A 20,635-nucleotide genomic window follows, 5' to 3' on the forward strand; every position below is an offset into this window, starting at 1 on the left:
AATTGAGTCAGGTTCACTGCTACATTTAGAAATATACAGAATTTCATTTGCATAGCAAACGGGAATGTTAATAAATTATCTGGAAAGGATAAATTAGCCCATATCAAAGCTGTGTGTCCCTCTTCATTTTAAAATTTGGAGCTGGTTGTTGGTTTTAATTTAATTTTTTTTTTTTTTTACTTAAAAGATCACCTGCAATACTTTAAAAAAAAATTTAAGTTATAGTAAGAAACCTAGAACCAAAAGCAATGGTCCCTCATCCTCCCCCTTTCCTGATTCCCAAAGGCAACCACTTTCCATTCTCATCTAATTTGGTAGCTATTTTCCTCCAGATTTCTGTAGACCACACACATATTATTAGCACTTGGTTATTCATCAAGTATTTATATAGTCCTTCCTGTGTGCCCAACACTGCCCTAAGAGAATTACAACTTTTTAACTTACTTAATTCTCATAACAGACCTGTGAGGTAGGAACTATTATCCTCAGGTTCAGAAGAGGAAACTGAGGCACCAGGAAATTCTGTGCCCAAGGTTTCATACAGTGCTTTCCTGATTACCACTCTATAATCCAATGATTGTTTCCTGTCTTATGTAAATGTTCCCATTTCCTGGAGCTAAGATTTCTTTGAACGTCTAAGTTGTCTGTCTCACATCCTACATAACTCTCCAAATAGTCACACCTTTTATTAGCTCCTTCCTGTCTTGGGGACTCCCGCTCTAGCCCTATTCTGCATTTTGGTCTGGATTCTCCATCTGCTGCCAGCTTTCCCCTCCTGGGCTTGGTCTCCCGTCTTCTGCATCCCACACCTCTCTCTTTCCTCATTGACTCAGTTTGTGGAAACACATCTGCCAGTGGCTTCATGAGAAAGGGTGTTAATATTTCTTTAACACTAGAAAGTTGATTTTTTTTCAGCTTTGCACGACTAAAAATGTTTTTAGTCTATTCTCCTACTCAATTGTTGGCTTGCCTAACAATTCTAGGTTGCAACATTTTCACTCAGAATTTGGAAGGACTGCTCTACTGTTTCCTAACTTTCAAAGTTGCTTTTGAGAAGTGCACATCATTCTTATTCCTAATTTCTTTGCCTGGCACTTGATTTTCTCTTAGAATCCTCTCTCGATGCCTCGGGTTTGGCAATTTCACAAAGATGTGCTTTGGTTTGGGACTTTTCCCCCTGTCACTGCTTGGTAAACCTTTTCAGTTTGAAGGCTCATTTTCGTCAGCACAGTGTTCTTGTAATCTTTTTTTTTTCCTTAACAATTTCTACTTCATTGTTTTTTCTGTTCTATTTGAGTGGAACTCCAATTGGTCGGACACTGGACTTCTTGTATTGATTTCCTTATTTGCTTGTCTCTTCTATCCCATTGCCCATATTGACTTTTTCCTTCTTACTTTCCAAGAGTAATAGTATTTTAAATTTGTAAGCATTTTCCTGTCTGCTGCTCCTTTTCTAATAGCATGCTATTCTCTCATGGATGCATTATCGTCTCTTATCTTTTGAAGATATTAATTATAATTCCTTTGAAATTCTCTTCTGCTCCCTGAATCACCTATTTCCTCTGAACTCCTTATCTCTGTGTTTGGTGGTTTCCTCTAATGCTTGAAATCCTTGGCAGTCCACTCATGTAAGAGTAAAGCATCACGAGGCTCACCACACACCAGTGCGTGGGGGGTGGTGTCCGTAGATGGCTGGCCCCACCATACAGTGAGCAGATGGCCAGCCGGTCTTGCTGCAGAGCTCCATGTGTCAGTATCTAAACTCATTTCCTCTGGACTTTCCATCTCTTGCTTGGAAATGGCGTAAACACGGGTGTTGGCATTCTGAGAAAAGAGAATGTAGCTTCTCACCTTTGAGGATGTAGATTCTCAATTCATTCTCTTACTTTCAAGGAGCACATCATCCTAACTTTTCTTTTGCTGGCATACTCAAGTCCCGGGTTCAGTTTCCCCAGAAGATACTCTGGCTTCCTGAACAGATGAGGGGAAGAATAGTTCTCTGACTACATGAATGGATGGAGACGTGGGGACTCCATGTTGTCATCACTCCCTCACTCAGCTCACCCCATTTTTGTGGTGTCTGATGCCTCCAGTTCCTGCACTTGGACAGCTTCTGGGGGGACACTGTTTCTCATGTGTACCCCTTCCTCCACCCTCTCACCCGGAAGGCACTTGGGTTGGACCTTCCTTTTCTCTGTTAATCTACGAACCATCTTTCCTCCATTTTCTGCCTCATATATTATGGTTCCATGAAAAGGTGGAATTTGTGTCCATTTTTCATTCTTATTGTGATTTTGGGGGTGATTCTTGAAAGGAGAAGAGAACATAAATGTCTTTATCTGTCCTCTCTGTCATCTTGAAATTGTAAGACAGTTTTGTTTGGTTTGGATCTTGCTAACACTAAGTAAATCCTGATAGTCTACCACGTATGAAATAATTATCCATGATACTCTGGAAATCAATGTTATAAACATGATGAAATTCACTGAAATTTGGAGAGATTTTGCCTGTGACAATGCTACTGATTATAACTAGCTGATGATTTAGAATAGTAAGAATAGGGGTGGATAATGTCAAAACAAGGTAATTCAACTAGAAATTTAATTAGAAAATAAAATCGAATGCCATCTTATAGTCTTAAGATCAAAATCTCAAATTATTTTTAAGCCATCAGTTATCACCCATTGTATAATGTGATGGAATATGTTTTACTGTAAGGTTCTTTGCAGCCACCTCCCTGCCCTGCCCCACCTCTACACCTTGGAAATCAGCATCTTGCTCTTAAACTATTCGTATCATGGATCCTGAGAATTTGAAGAAAGCCATGGATCTTCTTCCCAGAAATTATTCTATGATCGTATGGTGCTCAAAGAACAATGGAGCCCACGTCCGGGTCCTCGGAATAAGGAGTCCCTGAAGTGCAGCGCGCACAATCACACGGAACGTATGTACCTCTCTTGACTGTGACACCTGGGTTACTGAAGCAGCACCTATCTCTTGACTGTGATTTAAAGCCGCCTGGTAAGTGGTTTCTGAGAATTGTCAGGCCTGAAAGGTGTCCACCTGCCACTAAGTGTCCATTTGCCCCTCCCCTCCCCTCATTCATCTTCTTTCTGGTCCGATCCATTCTGACCTACACTTAACACACACTAAGGAGAAAAAGTCAACTGCCTGCAGAAGACAATATACTTTCAGAAGAGAACAGGGCAGCAGCAGGAAGTATATTTTAAAGCATTTCTCCTCTGCTTAATTCTATTTTATTTTTATTTTCAAATAAAATGATATATTTTCTGCTCCTGATCCAATAATTAAGGGTTTTGTTGACTTTTCTGTTATTCTCTCTTCTCACCTGTATTCCCTCCTGGTCCATATCAGAAATGTAAAGTAGTGCATACAGCAGGTCTAAGTAAAGAGACAGCCAAGGCACACAGGCCTAGTTTCCATGCCACCCTCTCCAGAAAAGCTTGCGACTGCCTTTTGAGCAGGCCTCCAGGGACGGTCCTTCACTGGGTTAAATGCATGCTGACGTGACTCCACCCACTGCCGCTCGAGTATGTCATCATTGGAACTCCAAAGGACCCAAACAGTAAGACTGATTCCCAGAGTTCCTGAAACTACTCAGTAATTTCCTTCCACTTAGTCAACATAACATGTAAACCAGTGAGGACGTGCCCCCATCTCAAACCTGATCCTGTCTGATACTCGTGGACAGAGGAATATCATGGCCAGAGGAAAAATGACTGTTGCTGTGTGGCTCTGTAGAATTCAAAAGTATATAAAAAGAATCATACTATACATATAGAGCCATAATATCCACACTAGATGGTGCTGTACAGGCCTCATTCATTTAACAATGTTACTAGGTGCTGAGTATGTATCAAGTAACTGATGTATCTGAGAAGAGAGGCTTGGGTCAATACTGACAACAGTTGGTATTCCTATGGCACTTAGTATATGCCAGGCACTCTCCTAAACACTCAAGTACATGAATTCATGTAGTCCTTATAAGAACCTTCTGAGGGAAGACCGTTGTAATCTCTCCCCCATTTTATAGATGAGAACATCAAGGCACCAGACTACATCACTGGAATGAAACAGAGGTGGGATTAGAGCCCAGGCCACCTGACCCCCAGTCGGTGTTCTTACCCCGTGTGCTATCCAGCCACTAAGATGAGCGTGCGTGTGCAGTTGTGCAGCTTTTAAGGACTCTGGTGATGATTGAGTGTCAGATAATAGGCCTTTAAAGAATCACTTGGCATGTGCTTTATTCCACAGAGGATGTTATTCTTAAATGGTAAGAGGTGAATCCTGCAGAGCCACTGGACATCTTGAGCCAGATATAGTTCTGGTGCATCAAGATATGACCAATTTAAAATCAAGTTTAGAGAAAAAAGAAAGATACAATGGTTTGTATATACCATCCCAACTTTATAAAATGTCTCAATACATGCATAGGAAAAGATGGCCAGGACATACATCAAAATGTTACCAATAGTGGGATCACAGGTGACTTGAAAGTTTTTCCTTTGTGTCCAAAATTTCCTTAAAGAATGTTTATTCATTAGAATATATATATATATATATATATATATATATATATATATATATATATATATAGTGTGTATGCGTGTAATTTTTTTTTTGATTTAAAAATAAGCCCATGTTTCATCAAACTATCCTGGCTTGGAATGAAATAGTGACACCCTGAAAAGCATCCATTCATTCATTTATTCACTGAGCAAATGTTGATTCAGCATTTACTCTGTCCCAGGCACTTGGAACAGAGCACTGAGGAGGACATGCATGCCTGATCCTCATTGCACATATAGTCTGGTCATGCCTTGTGCCAACTGAAACAGTGCCACAGAGCACCCTCTTCTAGTGAGAAACTGTCAGAACACTGGTTGCAATTTGTGGAAGAAAGTAATGGTGAAGTGACTAGTTGCTCCTGCTTTGTTTCTTGGAGACAGTGTATCATGGACTGCATGCTCCTTGCCATGTATGCAGCTATGGCATGGGAATCTGAGAAAGTCATGCCAGAAATTTGGCTGTCAGAGGAAATGAGCGACGAGGAATTTCCCGAGTTCATCCTGCCGATTCTGAGATCTGGCATTGGAGGACTAAGAGGGAGGGAATTCAGTGATGTACTGGAAATTCCTAATAGTCCCAGAAATCCCAAACCAAAGAAGGTCCTTGGCTCCAAATGCTTCTCCATGGATGCTCGTGGTCAGGAATTGCAGTGGAGCCTTCAGTGGACTGGCTGAGGCTGAGGGAGAGCATGACGGGCTTTTGTAGCGTCTTTATTCTCCCCTTCATTCTTCTTTTTCTTCTGGATAAGAAGAGGAAAGAGGACTGCTCAGACCATTCTGATGGGTTATGAAGAACATGGTTTCTCAGGGAAATGCCTCCTCTAGAAGAATCTTCACACTGTATCCCTAATCGTGTTATCCTGCCTCAACTCATCCATATGTGACTTCACACCTTAGATGTGGTGTGAGCTCAGGGCCGAAAGGCAGCATTTACAGAAGTAGCCATTTAACCTCTGGTATTGCTTCATCTCTGTAGGCAGTGTTGCAGGCGCTCTGTCCGGGGTCTTTGTTTGGTAGATTATTAAAATCAAATTTACTATAGCCAATGAGTGCTCTTTGAGGATTTCATTGTAAAGGCCACATACAAAGTGCTCAAGTCTTCTAAAGAATGCCCCAAACTGCAGTACTGATGGCTGGTCCGGCTGTGCTAGGCCATCCTTCACAGCAGAGTCTAACTGTGAAATTCAGATCTCCTTCCTAACAAGGTTCTATGAGAAGGGTGCCTCAATCACCCTCCCAATTCAGCCCATACCCCAGTTGAGTAGATCAGTGGATCAGAGTGCTAAGAAAATTGTTAAGGCACATGTTTGGGCTCCACGGGCATTTACAGCAAGCCCAGCACCCAGCTTTATGGAACTCTATTTTGTTTGCTTCAGGATGGAATGGCCACTTCTCAATATGTAACTCCCAGGGGCCAGCTGATGGATACCAATCTATTCAATTTGCCCCAAAGCAATGATTTTAGGCAGAGAACTTTCTCAAGTTTTAAGACGGAAAGTAGATTTTCAGTTGCCTACCAAGACTATTTATGAATAAATCTGTACTATCTGACATCATGTCCTATCCTCTTTTATTTTATTTATTTTGTGTTATTCAATTATTTTTATTTTGGCAGGGCAGGTGTGGGGAGGTAATTAGGTTTATTTATTTTTAGAGGAGGTACTGGGGATTGAACCTAGGCATGACCTTGTGTATGCTTAGCACATGCTCTACCACTTGAGCTATACACTCCCCCTTTGTCCTATCTTCTTTTTAAAAAAGGTCCTGTCTTTGCCAGCCAGAGATAGTGGGTGATGAAAGCATAAGGGGGAGGAGAACAGGTATTCACAACACAAGCCTCTTTGCAGAAAAAACCCTACTGGACAAACCATAGCATCTATATTTAATGGTCATACTCCCTTGGTGTTTAATGTTTGACTGCCCATATTTGGGTCTGCTAGGTTGAAAAAGAGGCACTTCAGTTCCATTTTGAGGTCAAGAGACCAGAACTTTATCATCTCTTAGGAGGGGCCCAACCAGCACCACATTTCCATGTCCCCTTCACCATAGCATGCAATATAACGCAAACCAGCCAGTTTGTCCAAGGGAATTATCCACAGGAGTGGGATAGTTCTGATCAAATTTACTTCTCTTTCTTTTCAAGATGTTAGTCAACTATCAATTTGGCATTAATTAAATATTGATTTAAGTCCACAACGATCCTTTGTCAAGCTCACAGTTAGGAAACCTTACAATCTACACTTAAATACTTTCTTTTATAACCAGAGGCTTCTGGAGGACTTATTATCAAATCATAAAACCTAAATCATGTTTTGGACATAAGCTGTTCCTCAGCCTCAAATAATATTGCAAATGCTTGTCCCTGTCTCAGAACGGCAAGGCAGCAAAACTGGTATAATTATACATGTTGAGTAAACATTTGATGCGTGGATAAAAGAACTAAATTGATACTAATCAGTTTTATTTAGTTATTTTTAACCACCTCCTGGACTTTATTTTTAACCTACTTGGTATCACAAATTAAGAAAATTATCTATTTTGGAAAGTTAAAAGCATATGAACAATAAAAGCTATATTGAACCCCCATGTGCTCATTTACCTAACTGCCTGTTTTGTTTCATCTATCTCTTCACATGCACTGTTTTGTTTGTTCATTTGCTAGAGTATTTCAAAGCAAACCTCTGGCATCTGCCAATACTCTTTATTTCATTCTCAAGAAGTCCTGATGTGATAAAATAAAAATTGGTCCATGTATCTCTGCTCTCATATTTTAATAAACACAATGAAAGAAATACAAATGGTAAGAAAATTTCAGAGTAACTATCTTAGTAAGGCTTACAAAATTGAGGTTTCTACTTCAATTTAAATAATACAAAAAATACTGTATTTCAAAAAGAAACAAAAGAAAAAACATAGATTCTTAAGTACTTAGCTTTCAACATTAAGCATATATGCATTTATGATTTTTTTGAGGACAAAGCATGTTTTGTTCATGTTTAGAAATACAGTTTATATTTTATGATGAATTACTAGTGAATTGAATATAATATAATGTGGTTTGTGAGCACAGAAAATGAAGCAGATCACCAGGTGAACATTAACTGTGCAGAAAGACAGCCCTCTCCAAGTGCCACAAGAAGCCAGGTCGATGAATTTTAAGAAAATGAGGCCTCTTCAAAACTGAAGTTTCATTAGCCATCATCGAGCCAAAATTAAACATGAGAATCATGAAAAATGAAAACTTTTTAAGGTTCCCAACCTGACACCCTTAGGTGCCAGGTTTCAGCCTCAAGAATGTGCCACTACTAAGTCATAAACCGTGGAGGATGGAGGCCGTGATAAATGACCATGGCTCTATTGCTGGGTCTCTCTGACCTGCAGGATTTGGCTGACATCATAAAATACAAAGCGACAGATTAAGCAGTTTACCAACACCGTAAAAACCTCAGGAATAAATTCACTTTAATAAAAAATCCTATACTGTAACTAGGCAGCCACAGCCCCGAAACCACATACATTTCCCTGCAAGCCCGCATCCATGGGCAAGAGCCTCTACTCTCGCTGAAACGCCGGACATGATTATGTGCATACACTTTTACAATTTACATGTCCTAAGAAAAATACTCAGCTCTGGCTGATGGTGCGGGAGAATTTATTTTCCCTAGAAAGGGAATGACCCATAACTCATAAATGGCAGCGCTTAAAGTGAGTTATGGAGGTTACTCTTCTGTGTGAGGAAATGGATTGGATTATCCTTCTGCCCAATTGTATGTTTGATTATTAGCACACTGGGTTCTTAATTATGTGAGGCTTTGCCTTTTTCCTTTTGTAAAATAAATGTGGATAACGGGAATGTCAGCTGGAAGCATGGCGTGCCGAACTGGGGCTCTGAGAGGTGGCCAAAGAGAATAAAAATAGAAACCTTCTGAAATGATGAAAAGCCAGAAGTCCTGAATGTAATTTAAATACAGTATTCAAACTGATTAGCTCCGTAGTTAATTTACAGTGTCCAGCGCTGATATTCTACGAAAACATGAAAAATCACTCCTTTCCTAAATTAAAAATTTGCCATCTTTGAAGTTACCCTGGAAACCAAGATAGAACTACATGAAGATGAAAGAATCGGCTTGTCTAATATTCAGATTTTATTGTATTACTATGATAATGCTGCCATTTAGTTTAAAGTAAATATGACTAGTTACTACTTGTATTGATAAGAAAATGCAACGTAAAAATGATGTTTGATCATTACAAACATGATTATTGTTTGTCTACTTGGTTATTGTCAGTACAGAACAAAACTGTAGATCTCTTTGTGCCTTCCAATGTTACAATCTGCAAAGAAATTAGATTTCTGTCAAGATTAGAGTTCTGGTTATTGAGCAAAAATATTTTATTTGAAAATAACTGGTTCTATCCTTCTTTGGGGTGGAAGGGGGAGAATTCCAATTGTGCTTCTAAGATCTCCTTCCAGAAGAAATTTCCTACCTGAAAAATCAAGGACTTCCCTGAACACGGCAGACAGAGGACAGCACATTATCCTCAAGCTAGTGAACAGGACGGATGTTTCTTCCTGAATGTCCCTACGGCTCTCTAGTTTGAATTATCAATAAAACGGCCTGGCTTATCTCTGAAAATAACCTTGTTGACAACCCAAATATGGGCTTAAATGCGCTACCTCCACATTTAAGATTTAAGAAGCCCCCAGTAAATGTCGGGGAGGGGGTCAATGTGTTTGCTGCGATACTTGGTCATTATCAGTGTGTAACTGCAGTTTCCCACCAGCACCACGCCGCCAGCACTGCCGTAAATTTTCCTGTGATCATGTGCTCTTCTCTTATATCCAGTGAATTCTGCAAGATCATAATATTCTATATGAACCCTAGCTGAACCTTGGTGTGATATGAAGAAAGAACAAGATTTCTAGCAGTGATAGTTGTTCATCATTTTATAGTTTTTTGAAAAACTGGACACTGAGCGGCATGGTTCCCTGAATAATATTACCTTAAACTAAATCCACTCATTCAATGAAACTTTATTGAGCCCTACAGGATACAGGGCATGGCCCAAAGTGCTAATGAGTACATTTATGGGATAATAAAGAATACTGACTCTTAAGGAAACCTTTTTTACCCCCTGGAAAATCTGTCAGAGCTCATACATCATTTATAAAACCGAAAAATGCCTCTGCAACCTTGGCATCACCACCTGCCTTTTATTTCACAGAATACAAACAAAAGCATGGTCCGTTCCTTTATCTGGTCTACACTGTGCATATAAGAAATGTGCTTATCATTTTTCCTTATGTATGTGCTTGATGAAATATTTATTCTAAATGAGTCTATAAATACAGAGAATTTGTATAGTGATTTTTGATCTATTTGCAGGCTTTTATTCCCCATTTTAATTACAAATTACTGACACTACATACTGCATTTATCTGAGAAATTTAAAATATTTGGTAAATTTTAACCATCTAAATAGCTCTTTCGAAGCAAAGAATAATATTGAAACTTTCATTTTAATATTTGGAATTTCAGGCCAGAGGCTTTTCATAAATTAATACATCATTAACAGTGTTCCCGTGAACTAAATTTCCACCATTATGTATTAAATTGTCTATCTTACAAAGCAGTTTGTTCTTTTTTTTTTTTTTGATTTCTAAAGGAACAAAACCTGTTTGTTACCTAGACATGAGGCTGAATACGTCTGCAAAACACAGTTCTGAATCAATAAATTTATTTTCTGTGTTTGAAATGATTTTAGGGTTAAAAGTTAGGAAGCTGCTTCTCATATTTATAATTTGCTTGTTCTGTTGTGCATCATGTCATAGTTTACTCAGCAACGACACACAACTATGCATCTCCGCATTCCCAGAGACAATGGGCTTAGAAAACACACGGCCACAGATGTCAGACACACCAAGAGTGCCTTATTATTCACGCTAACAGCTCTGCAGGCAAGGCGGCAGTCCTAATACAGGTCCGTCCTGCTAGGAGAGGCTCTTTCCAGACACAGTGGCTTTGTTGGTGTCTCTTTTAAGAAAAGAGTGTGGAGGTGTGTGTCTCAGTATCTCTTGTCCTACAAGAAAAGAAGCCCTTACAGCGAAGGTTGGTAAAGTTCCCCACCTGCCACCCGCCCCGCTTCTTTCCTGGCAGCTGACTGGGAAACTTTGCCTTGGAGCGCCATCTAGAGGAAGATTTAGCACACGTGCGCCGTGCTTTCTTGGCTGTGACTCAGGCTGAGTTCAGGGGTATGGTGATTTTTTTTTTATCTTTTCAGATTAATAGAGAATTTTGGTTCTAACACAACACATGGAAATGGAATATGAGATAACTACAATGGAAATAAAACCACTTATGAGAACGAGACTGCCCATGGTCAATTTGGAGAAAAGACTGCTTGTGTTAGAGACAAACAAAAGTTAACATTTTCAACTGTAACCCTTAGTCAAGTTCAGGAACATTTAATGAGCAGAAAATAATATCTTTTCCAGATGTGGCTATTCTATTCAATGCAAGGGAGAAAAAAATAACATTCACCAATGTAGTCTTTCCAAAGTCATATTTTTATTTTGCAACCTTTACCCCCTGCCAGGAGAACTTTAACAGTGAATTCTCTTCTCTTTTTGCACTAGCATTAATACAAAAACAAAACCCAAACCTTCTCAAATAGTGATATTCTTCAAGGTTGCTGAGCAGACTTGCAAAAACAACAATACCCTTGAAATATTTTGGCAGTATGAGTACCTCCATTGTGGTAACATGGTTTGAGAGCTCTGCTTTCTTCAGCCTCTTGAAAAGGCTCAAGACTGTCCATACTGTGTCAACATTTACTGAAGAAAATTAGGTATGCATTCCATTTTCTAAGTGTCCACCTGACCTGGCAGCTCTTGCCAGCTTCCCCCACTCCAACTATTTTAAGGCTTGTCATAAAATCTGTTTCTACTTTTTTTTAAACTGAAGTATAGTTGGTTTACAATGCTGTGTTAATTTCTGGTGTACAACAGTGATTCAGTCATATATATATATATATATACACACACACACTTTCATATTGTTTTTCATTATAGGCTATTACAAGGTATTGAATATAGTTTCCTGTGCTATACAGTAGGACCTTGTTGTTTATCTCTTTTATATATAGTAGTGTGTATCTACAAATCTCAAACTCCCACTTTATCCTTTCACCTCGTTTCCCCTTTGGTAACCGTAAGTTTGTTTTCTACGTCTGTGAGTCTGTTTCTGTTTTGTAAATAAGTTCATTTGTGTCATGTTTTAGATTCCACATATAAGTGACATCATATGGTATTTTTCTTTCTCTTCCTGGCTTGCTTCACTTAGTATGACAATCTCCAGGTCCATCCATGTTGCCAAAATCTGTTTCTGCTTTTGACATCTTTAATCTTTCACTGAAGAAGGTTCTTGCTTACTTATTTTGACAATTCATTTTTTTCTGATAATTCATTTTAAATCCATAGGTTTTTCCAAAATAATACGTTAATTAATTTATTGAATATCCTCTATGAGCCATATATATGAACTCTGCACACAGAAAATTATTCCTTGTCTACTGAGATCTGATATGGAAAAGCAAGAGGAGAGTGGTCATTGTTTTTAAGCAACATTGGGGCTTGAGCAATTAAGGCTCATAGCTCAAAGCATCTTCCTTCTTCACTTGATGGGCTAACTGCTTTCACAGTGTATGTGACAGAAAGATGAGGCCAGTGTAGTTTTTCCCAAGTTATTCTGTTTGCTACTTAAGCAGTTAAGGCCCCCCCAAAACAAGTCCTTGAGTATAAAAGTGAAGACATTTGGGTCCCATTTTCTTATGCTACATGTGCATTTGAGCTCAAGTCAATCCAACACGAATTTGTTGACAACCAAGTGCATGACTAAGTATAGGGTGCTGGTGACGCTCTCAACAAGCAGATGTTGAGCAAACAAATGAAAGTTATTGCAAGAACAAGAAACGATCTCTTCAGACTCAAGCAGCTTATTATCTAGGAGAATGAGAAATCTGTACCTTAAAAGACACAGCAGAAAGAAAGACGTGTTGTACTAGACACAGTGCAGAGAAGTAAGTAATTATCGATGCTTGAGGAGAAAACGAAGGACTTCGTGGGAAAAGTGGCATTAGATCAATGCCTTAAAGAATGAGCAACATTTTAATAGGCAGAGAAGGGGGCAGAGCATTTCATAAGGAAGGAGCAGAAGTCTTCATTCATGTGGATCAAAGGAAAATGTCACTTGGAGTTTCCTCTTTTGGCTTTAAATTTTAATCTGGGTGCAAAGATGTAAGGTATTCAGATTTATGTTATGAGAATCAAAACTCATCTTTTTTTTGCGTGTGGTACGTATGTTACCACATACACGTATGTATACACGTATGTATGTATCACCAGGAGGCCAAAGAAACTCATATATTTAAGCCAGAAACCATTTTACTTGATGATAGCTCAACAATGAAAGCAGAAATAAGACCAAAATGAGCCTTATGTCTCGCCAGCAAATGGAGATGAAGAGAGGATTTTTGTTTCAGTCTTTGCCACAAACATTTGCTTTTAGATGAAATTCCAAGGCTTACCTCTGGCTGGCTGCCCTGGCTGTCTCCATAAAATAGACTGGCCACCTTAACTGGGTTACAGCTCCTGGAGTGGTGGTTTGAGGCGCAGTGTGCCCCTAAGCCCTGACAGCATTCTCTCCTTCTCCCTCCTCCCTGGGGCCTCCCAGGCCATTGTCCTGGGAAGGGCACCCTCAGGATTCCCATGCCCCTGCGGGTAATGTCCACACATTCTGACTTTGCCTTTCCACCAGCCTAGAGAGTCTTATCCAGCGATCTCTTTGTTAGTCACTCATCCCCATATCCTCTGCAAAAAGACTGCTTTGAAAATCCAAGCATTTCTTTCGTAAAAAAAGAACCTGTTTCCTAAGATAAAACATTAAAAAAAAAAAGACACAAGCAATCATTCCAAGACTATACCTGCTTCAAGGTGTCAGTGACTTTACAGCCTTAAAGCTCAGAAATCGTTGTGAAATATATATACTCCCATAACCAGGGTAGGTAAGTTCCAACCGTAAAATAAATCACAGGGCAATTCGTCAGAGAAACAGGAACGGGAAGGGGAAGGCTGTGGGTCCACACACACGACAGATGACCTTCTGCCATCACCGAACACACTTACAGTTAACATCGCAAACATCAGTTGGCACACGTTGAAGGCGTGTCTCCAGTTGTGGTATAGAACCATTCGATAATTTTTCCTCACTGTCAAAAGCCACCTACACAATGTCTGAAATGGGAAGAGAAAGGTTACGTCAGACAGTTGTGTGTGTCTCCAGTGAGCCATTGTCAAAATGATGCCCTGTGTCTAAGTAACCCTCAGTGATCAAAGTCCTTCCCCAAACATCTCACGCGCTGGGCACGAAAAGTATTATCATCCCCAGTTTGAGTTTGGGAAACCTGAGGTTCAAAGTGGCTACCTTGTTGTCCCCGGGGGCACTCCTGGGACCACTCAAGACAGAACATCTTACCTCATAGTCGATTTTAAATTTCTGTACCATCCCCAGCTCCATGAACATCCGAAGAGCAGCCGTGATCATGGCATCAACGTCGAGAGAAAAGTCATCAAAATGTATGTCATCGATGGCAAGTTCCGACACCAGGGGGATGTTGGCTGCCTACAAAAGCAGGAGACATGTCAAGCCAAGTTCACCAGCTTTCCCAAGCCCTTCATCTTGCTCTCCTCTCCTGCTTATCAGACGTGCCCCATAAATCAGATCTGACCTGCACTTACACTCTGATACAGCTAAACTCTAAGCTGGAAATGTCTTTTGTTTCTGAACTGCAAATGCCCCAAGCAAATGAAGGGGGGAGGGGAGAGGGAGGCTAATCTGAAGGAAAAATATACGCACTGGATTTAGTCTGCCGAGTTTAGAATACAAAGCTGTCTGCTTTACTGAAACTGCAGTCATACAATATATTCTGATGCATATTACAGAGCACTAAACGCAAGAAACATCTGGGCAGGCAGCAGCTGTGAATTCTAATTGCTGCTATTCAGGAGAAGGACATGGGAATACACCATTTTGCCTTGTTTCTTGCATCCTTATATCCTGTAGCCGTGCACTTGCTCTTTGTTACACATGTGTTTCGTATATTCAGAAAGATGGAAAGGATCAGACAGCACATCTCTAGTGCAAAATAAGTTTCTTAATAGGATAGATGTTTGGAGAGTTAGTGTGAGCATATGTTTCACTGAAGGAATAAACTGGCAATATTGTTTAGCATCATTCTATAAAAACATCACAACGTAATTACAATACTGGGTTGTACACATTCAGGGCTTTCAAAACACTCACGTTAGGCAGCTGTCAATCAGTTGCCCTACAAACTTAAAGGTAAGAAAAAAATCTTTGGGAATAATTTTTTTTTTTTGCTGATTTCATTGGGTTTCCCATATCCCTCGGGCCATTCCTGGTAAGGGAATTGGTTCTGTATTTTCAGATTATAAGGGACCATTCTATATTCATAATCCTAGTCTAGTCACTGGGCGTAAATTACCCAGGGAGTAATTTATACCCTGGGACTACTTTGGCTGAGCAATGAAATCCAACTGCTCACTCTAAGCAGCCCAGGAACCATTTAATCAATCCTTCCTTCCCAGCTCCATCTTAAAGGCAGATGCCATGTTTCTTTCCCTTAAGGAAGCTCCAGAACAACTCTCCATTTCCATCACAGGTTTCAGGGCTTTGCACACAGAGAATGCCATGTACTTAGAATGATCTGTACATGTTGTATTTGGTTCAAATTCAAACTCAAATACAACTGGAAAATCACTCCCCAAGAGGATAGAAGCCCTGTCTCAGAAGACACAAGTCTTTCTGATCTCAGGGGAGGAGTGTGATTCTGCACTGGCAAAGGAGGTCTGACCCTCTTATAGCTTGTTGCCAAGGAGCAGACATGGCGATGGAGACTGCATTGCTGCTCTCCAGGTGGCCCCTGTCTCACGGATTATTAATAGCCTATTCCCTGATGCCATCATAAATCCTCTACCCTTCAAAGGCACTAAATTCACTTAATTATCTTAAAAATTAAAGGATATAGGCATTTTTTTCATTATGAAATGTTAATGGAAAGGAAATAAGAACATTAGGTTGAAAAATGTAGGATGACCTCTGGTTCACCAAGACCCATCCTTATTGACCTTGTCTTTTTCCCCCTAATAGGTTGATTGATCCACGGTTAAATCATACCAGTCTATGGATCATTCTGAGCCCTGTCGTAAACCCTTGCTGACACTTGTAGATGCTGAGAAAGTCCCAAGTCTTTCAGGAATGATCATTTTCAGCTATTTTGAGAAGTATGACCAGTTTTCATCTACATTCCTGGGTTCAAGAGCAGTTTCTGGAGAAATCTATGAAGATTAAAGAGTACTGTATGTCCTGTGGAGGTGTGCATGGAGGTCTAGTTTGTAAAAGCTTTGGGAAGAGTATTCCCAAATTTCCTTGTTATAGAAACACAAGCACCCCATCTCTTCTGGTAAGTAGAGAATGGGGCCACATCTTCCAAACTTGTAACTACTCTAGCCATAGGATATTAACAAAACAAATCAAAGTCAATTTCTCCAAGCATCAGTCTTCAGTTTTTAAATATTTATAAGGTACCATATCCCTAAATCAAAGAGGAGTGCTACAATCCAAAATAACTACTGAATTAATAGCCAGGAAATAACATTTGGATAAAAGAACCATTTACTTTACTGCAGCAATAAATGAAAACACAGAATTATGAGTCCTGGAGCTAATTTGAATAATGTTCACGAAGTGGGACTCTAGCTGTCTGGGAGTACCTGATATCCTTTGACTGTTCCTCTTCTTTGTTTGGGTCTTAATAGTTAAGTGGTTATCAAAGGGAGTCATAAAACTGCCTCCTCTAAAACTGAAAAGGTAGCTTTACAAAGAGGTTGTAAAATGTTAAAATACTATCCTGGATCCCTTGACACATGAATATTACATTTTGTGATGCTCAGAAAATGGGAAGAAACAACACAATGGGCGGTGGTCCAGCCCTAGCAATTCAAAGGAGATCTGACGTGTTGCCAATCCAGCCCACACACCCATTTGCCCCTCTGGACATAAGCAGAAGCTGGGGACTTCAGGAATCTGGGATGAATGGGATAAGGAAGACAGGACGCTGAGCTGTGGTGATGTGGAAGAGGCTGCAGAGTTCTTTGCTTTGCCAGCACTGTATTAGCACTTTATGCATATTAACTCTTTTGATTTTCACAAGGAGCCTAAGAGGTAGGGAATATTCTTAATTCCATGTTATAGATGAGGCAACTGAAGCAGATGATAGACAATTTGTTAGAATTTATACGACTGTGATTGGCAGAGGCGGATTAGAACCTGGGGAGTCTGGTTCTAGAGCCTGACTCCTAACCTCTCCACTGTCTCTAAAAATGGGCTGCTGCTAAGCCAAAGAGTTTCCCAGTCTCTCACTGTGCAACTAGCTTGGGTGTTCCCTGAGCTGCGTTTGCAATTCCCAGATGACTAGCCTATCAAGCAATTTTTTAGGAGGGGTGGCCTGGATCCGTTTGAAGGGACAATGTTTTGGTCTGTGCTTACATCTGGGGAAGTCTCTAAACTCACAACTGATTCTGGAATAAATTCCAGTTGTTACTTTGTTTTGATGAGAGTGAACACAGCAACAGCTCAAAACTCCCAAGACCATCCTGAAAAAAATTCCTTGTCCTCAGAGGGAGCAGAGGCAACTTCAGGCAAATGACCTTAGCTCAAGACTGGCTAGCGGAGCATTCATGGGACTCTAATAGCACCCTTGGCCGGGCAAGGGAACTTAGCAAAATAAGGGAAGCAGCAAGCAGGTGATGGGGGTTGGTGGGGGAGCAGGGAGATGAGGGATCCTTCTGTCTAGATGGGATTCTGGGAAAGTTTCTCTTGGGTATTTCGGACACAGCTGAGATACACTTAAGACACACACATGCACTCAGGCTTTGGAGGGACTAGTGGTATTAGAAGTAACTAGTGGTTGAGATAACACACAGTCCCCTCTCCAGTGGTGAAGAGGGAAATTTTAACTAATTTCTATTCTTTCTCAAGAAAGGAGGACACAATTTCTTACGAATCTCAGTTCACGGTTGCTTATGTACACCAACTTCCGAGTAGGGAAAGCTGGGATATTTAGGTGCCTCAGAGATTTTCACGACATGGGAAATGTGTGGGGGAAGACACAGAATTCCAAGGAGAGGGAACAGCGACGCTTGGGCAGTGCGCTGTCAGCTGACAGAGAGGTGCTGGCCCAGCACATGCAGGCTTCACAGCTCACTCATCCACAGCACAACACCAGGAGCTACAAAAAACGTTGTGAGGCCACCTGGTGACATGCGTAGCAGTGATGGGAAGATGTGAGTCCTCCTGTTCTTGGAGCCAGGCAGACAATGATGTGAGAACCCAACTCTGCAGCTCATAGGCTAAATTCATATACAGAAGTAGTGAAATTTAGAACCTGAGAGTAAATCTCAATGTCCAAGAATTGCCAAGAAATATGTTTTTAAAAAGAACTGTAAGGCCCTATCCTATCTCATATTAAAATGCATAATATAGTGTGTGTGTGTATTTATATATATACATATTTTATATATATATAAACAGACTATTCCTTTAATTCAGCCTATACCATTTTTACCACGTCACCCTCTCTTTAAATACCTTTAAGGGTTCAATGTGGCCTGCTGAGTGGAGTAAAATTCCTTAGCTTGGCATTCAAGGCTCTTCATAAACTGCCTCCCCGTTCCTCTATGGAAGCATCAGACTGGGCAATTTATTATCCTTATTCTCATCTCTCCATCTATGACTTCACATTAGTCCACCCGGTCACCCACTGGGTTTGACTTCTTCCTCACCCTGCCAATTGAAATTCAAATCCCACCTTCCCTACAAGTTCATTCCCATTCATTCATCCCTATCTTACCCTACGTGACCTTTTCCTTCTCTGTAGTTGTAGCAATCACTGTAATACTTACAGTGACTATACTCCAGGGTTTTCAAACACACCCCTTCGAGCACACCCCTGAATCATGTATGCAGACTGGCTTGAGTGTGTGTATGTGTGATTTACAGGGAGGGGTCCTCTGTAGGGAACATGGGCCCTGTAGCTGGACAGACTCCCCAGGTGATGCTTACACACACTCCAGTTTGAGAAGAACTTCCCCAGGGCTGTTTGCGTCCAGGGTCTTGGTACCTGTGAATCCCTAAGTTTCCCATTACATGGCTAACCAAGTCAAAGGGTATTTAACATATTTGTCTTTTTTAAGGTCATAAAAGCAAGGAAGATTAGTAGTCAACAATCACTACACTGAAAAAGAAGACAGTTTAAGGAAATACAAACTTCGAAGTACAATATTTCTGCTCTCTTACTAACCTTTAATTATTCTCCATTACTGCTTAATTCACTTTGTTTTTCTAGGCTTGAGTAGATCTACTACTCTGAATCTCTGAATAGGAGACTGAAGCTTCTATCATCTCCTCACATGTGATTTTCAGAAATTTCACCAGAACTTAAAAATCTTATGGCCTCTCTTTTATTTCTGTTTAAGCTGTTCTGATGGAACAATCTCATCTGTAACTGTTTTCTATTAATCTCAGAAACTGCTTTTCTTATCTCATGCAGCAACATAAGCCTCATCAGAAAGCATGGTTCCTATATATTTTTCTCATGGTGAGAACCAGAAGAAAAAGAAACATCACAGTGACTACTCCCTTTTGAAATAGAGAAACCTTCTCTTACATGACTGTCTTTCAACCCTGGTTCTGGGATATGCTCTCATTATTTATGTTTGTTTATCATTATGTGTGTTTATCTCAGTAGCAGGGCTGAACATTTAAAAAATACTGCATTTCAACAGAAACACGTCATTTAAAAAGAGATTTTGTCTTTTCCCAGTATAAACATTTAAAACAAAGTTAAAAACCATTTGGTGTAATTTTTTCAAGAAAGTTATCAAGTGTTTATTATATATTGAAATATATTTGTTTATATATTTCCATGTCTTCTGTAGTTTCTTTATAAAAGAAGATTGTTTAAAAGTAAGATTACAAGATTAATTTGTTTTGTATTGTGCGCACTGTAGTGATCTTACAGGCAATGTGCAATGATGTATGTGTTTTTTTTAAATTTTTATTTACTCATTTTTGGGGGAGGGAGGTAATTAGGTTTGTTTATTTTTAATGGAAGTACTGGGGATTGAACGCAGGACATCGTGCATGCTAACTAAGCACATGCTCTACCACTGAGCTATCCCCTCCCCCAAGATGACATGTTGAACTTCAATTTAAAACGACTGCTCATCAAGCCTATGGTTCCTAAGTGAGGGGGGCACTCTAAAGTAATTTTTCTTTGAAAAAATGTTTCTGTTACAAAAGTTTACTGCTTTCTCATTAAAGTTTAGTCAATAAGGTATATCAAAGTGTTCTTTTGTTGTTGCTGGTGGTAGTGATATAAACATAACCTGCTTTGTTCCCCAAAATGTTTAATGTTGATTTCAAAGATCCATGCAATAACAGAGAATAAAAAGAAAGTAAAAATAGGCCAGAAAGACAAATCAAAGGGATACTAAGGATAGGAACGTAAAACATGATCAGAAGTGAAGTTACGAGACAAAATGCATTCCACAGCATGAATGTATTTATAAAAATAGCCAGAAATTTGTCTGTAAGCTTCCTAGCAACTACTACAAAGAGAATCTGATGTATTAGACGATTTACAGTGTTCATAAGATTTTAAAAAAGAGCAGGGGTCCAGGAAACTGACAGAAACCTAGCTATGCTATCTCTGAGTCTAGAGAGATGTCTTTGTGTCTTTCAGGAAAACACTTCCCAAGATTCTCAAAGTGTGAACTCCTGACCAGCGACATCAGCATCACCCGGGAACTTATCAGAAATGCAAATCTGGAATCAGGAATTCTATTTGTGTTTAATAAGCCCTCCAGGTGATTCTCATGCCCACTAAAGTTTGAGAACCATTCATCT

General features: G+C 39.9%; 1 protein-coding gene across 1 annotated transcript in view; it reads right to left on the reverse strand.

The window, feature by feature from the left end:
* Positions 1 to 20,635, reverse strand: part of PDE11A (phosphodiesterase 11A) — a 359,091-nt gene that overhangs the window by 66,460 nt on the left and 271,996 nt on the right. Inside the window, exons 11-12 of the mRNA XM_006210208.4 lie at positions 14,123 to 14,269; positions 13,774 to 13,881 (exon numbers count right to left, since the gene is read on the reverse strand). Coding sequence (XP_006210270.2) covers positions 13,774 to 13,881; positions 14,123 to 14,269 — 255 coding nt within the window. The remainder of the gene's footprint in view (positions 1 to 13,773; positions 13,882 to 14,122; positions 14,270 to 20,635) is intronic.

This window comes from Vicugna pacos, chromosome 5 (assembly GCF_048564905.1).
Source record: "Vicugna pacos chromosome 5, VicPac4, whole genome shotgun sequence".
In the NCBI taxonomy this organism is placed as follows: domain Eukaryota; kingdom Metazoa; phylum Chordata; class Mammalia; order Artiodactyla; family Camelidae; genus Vicugna; species Vicugna pacos.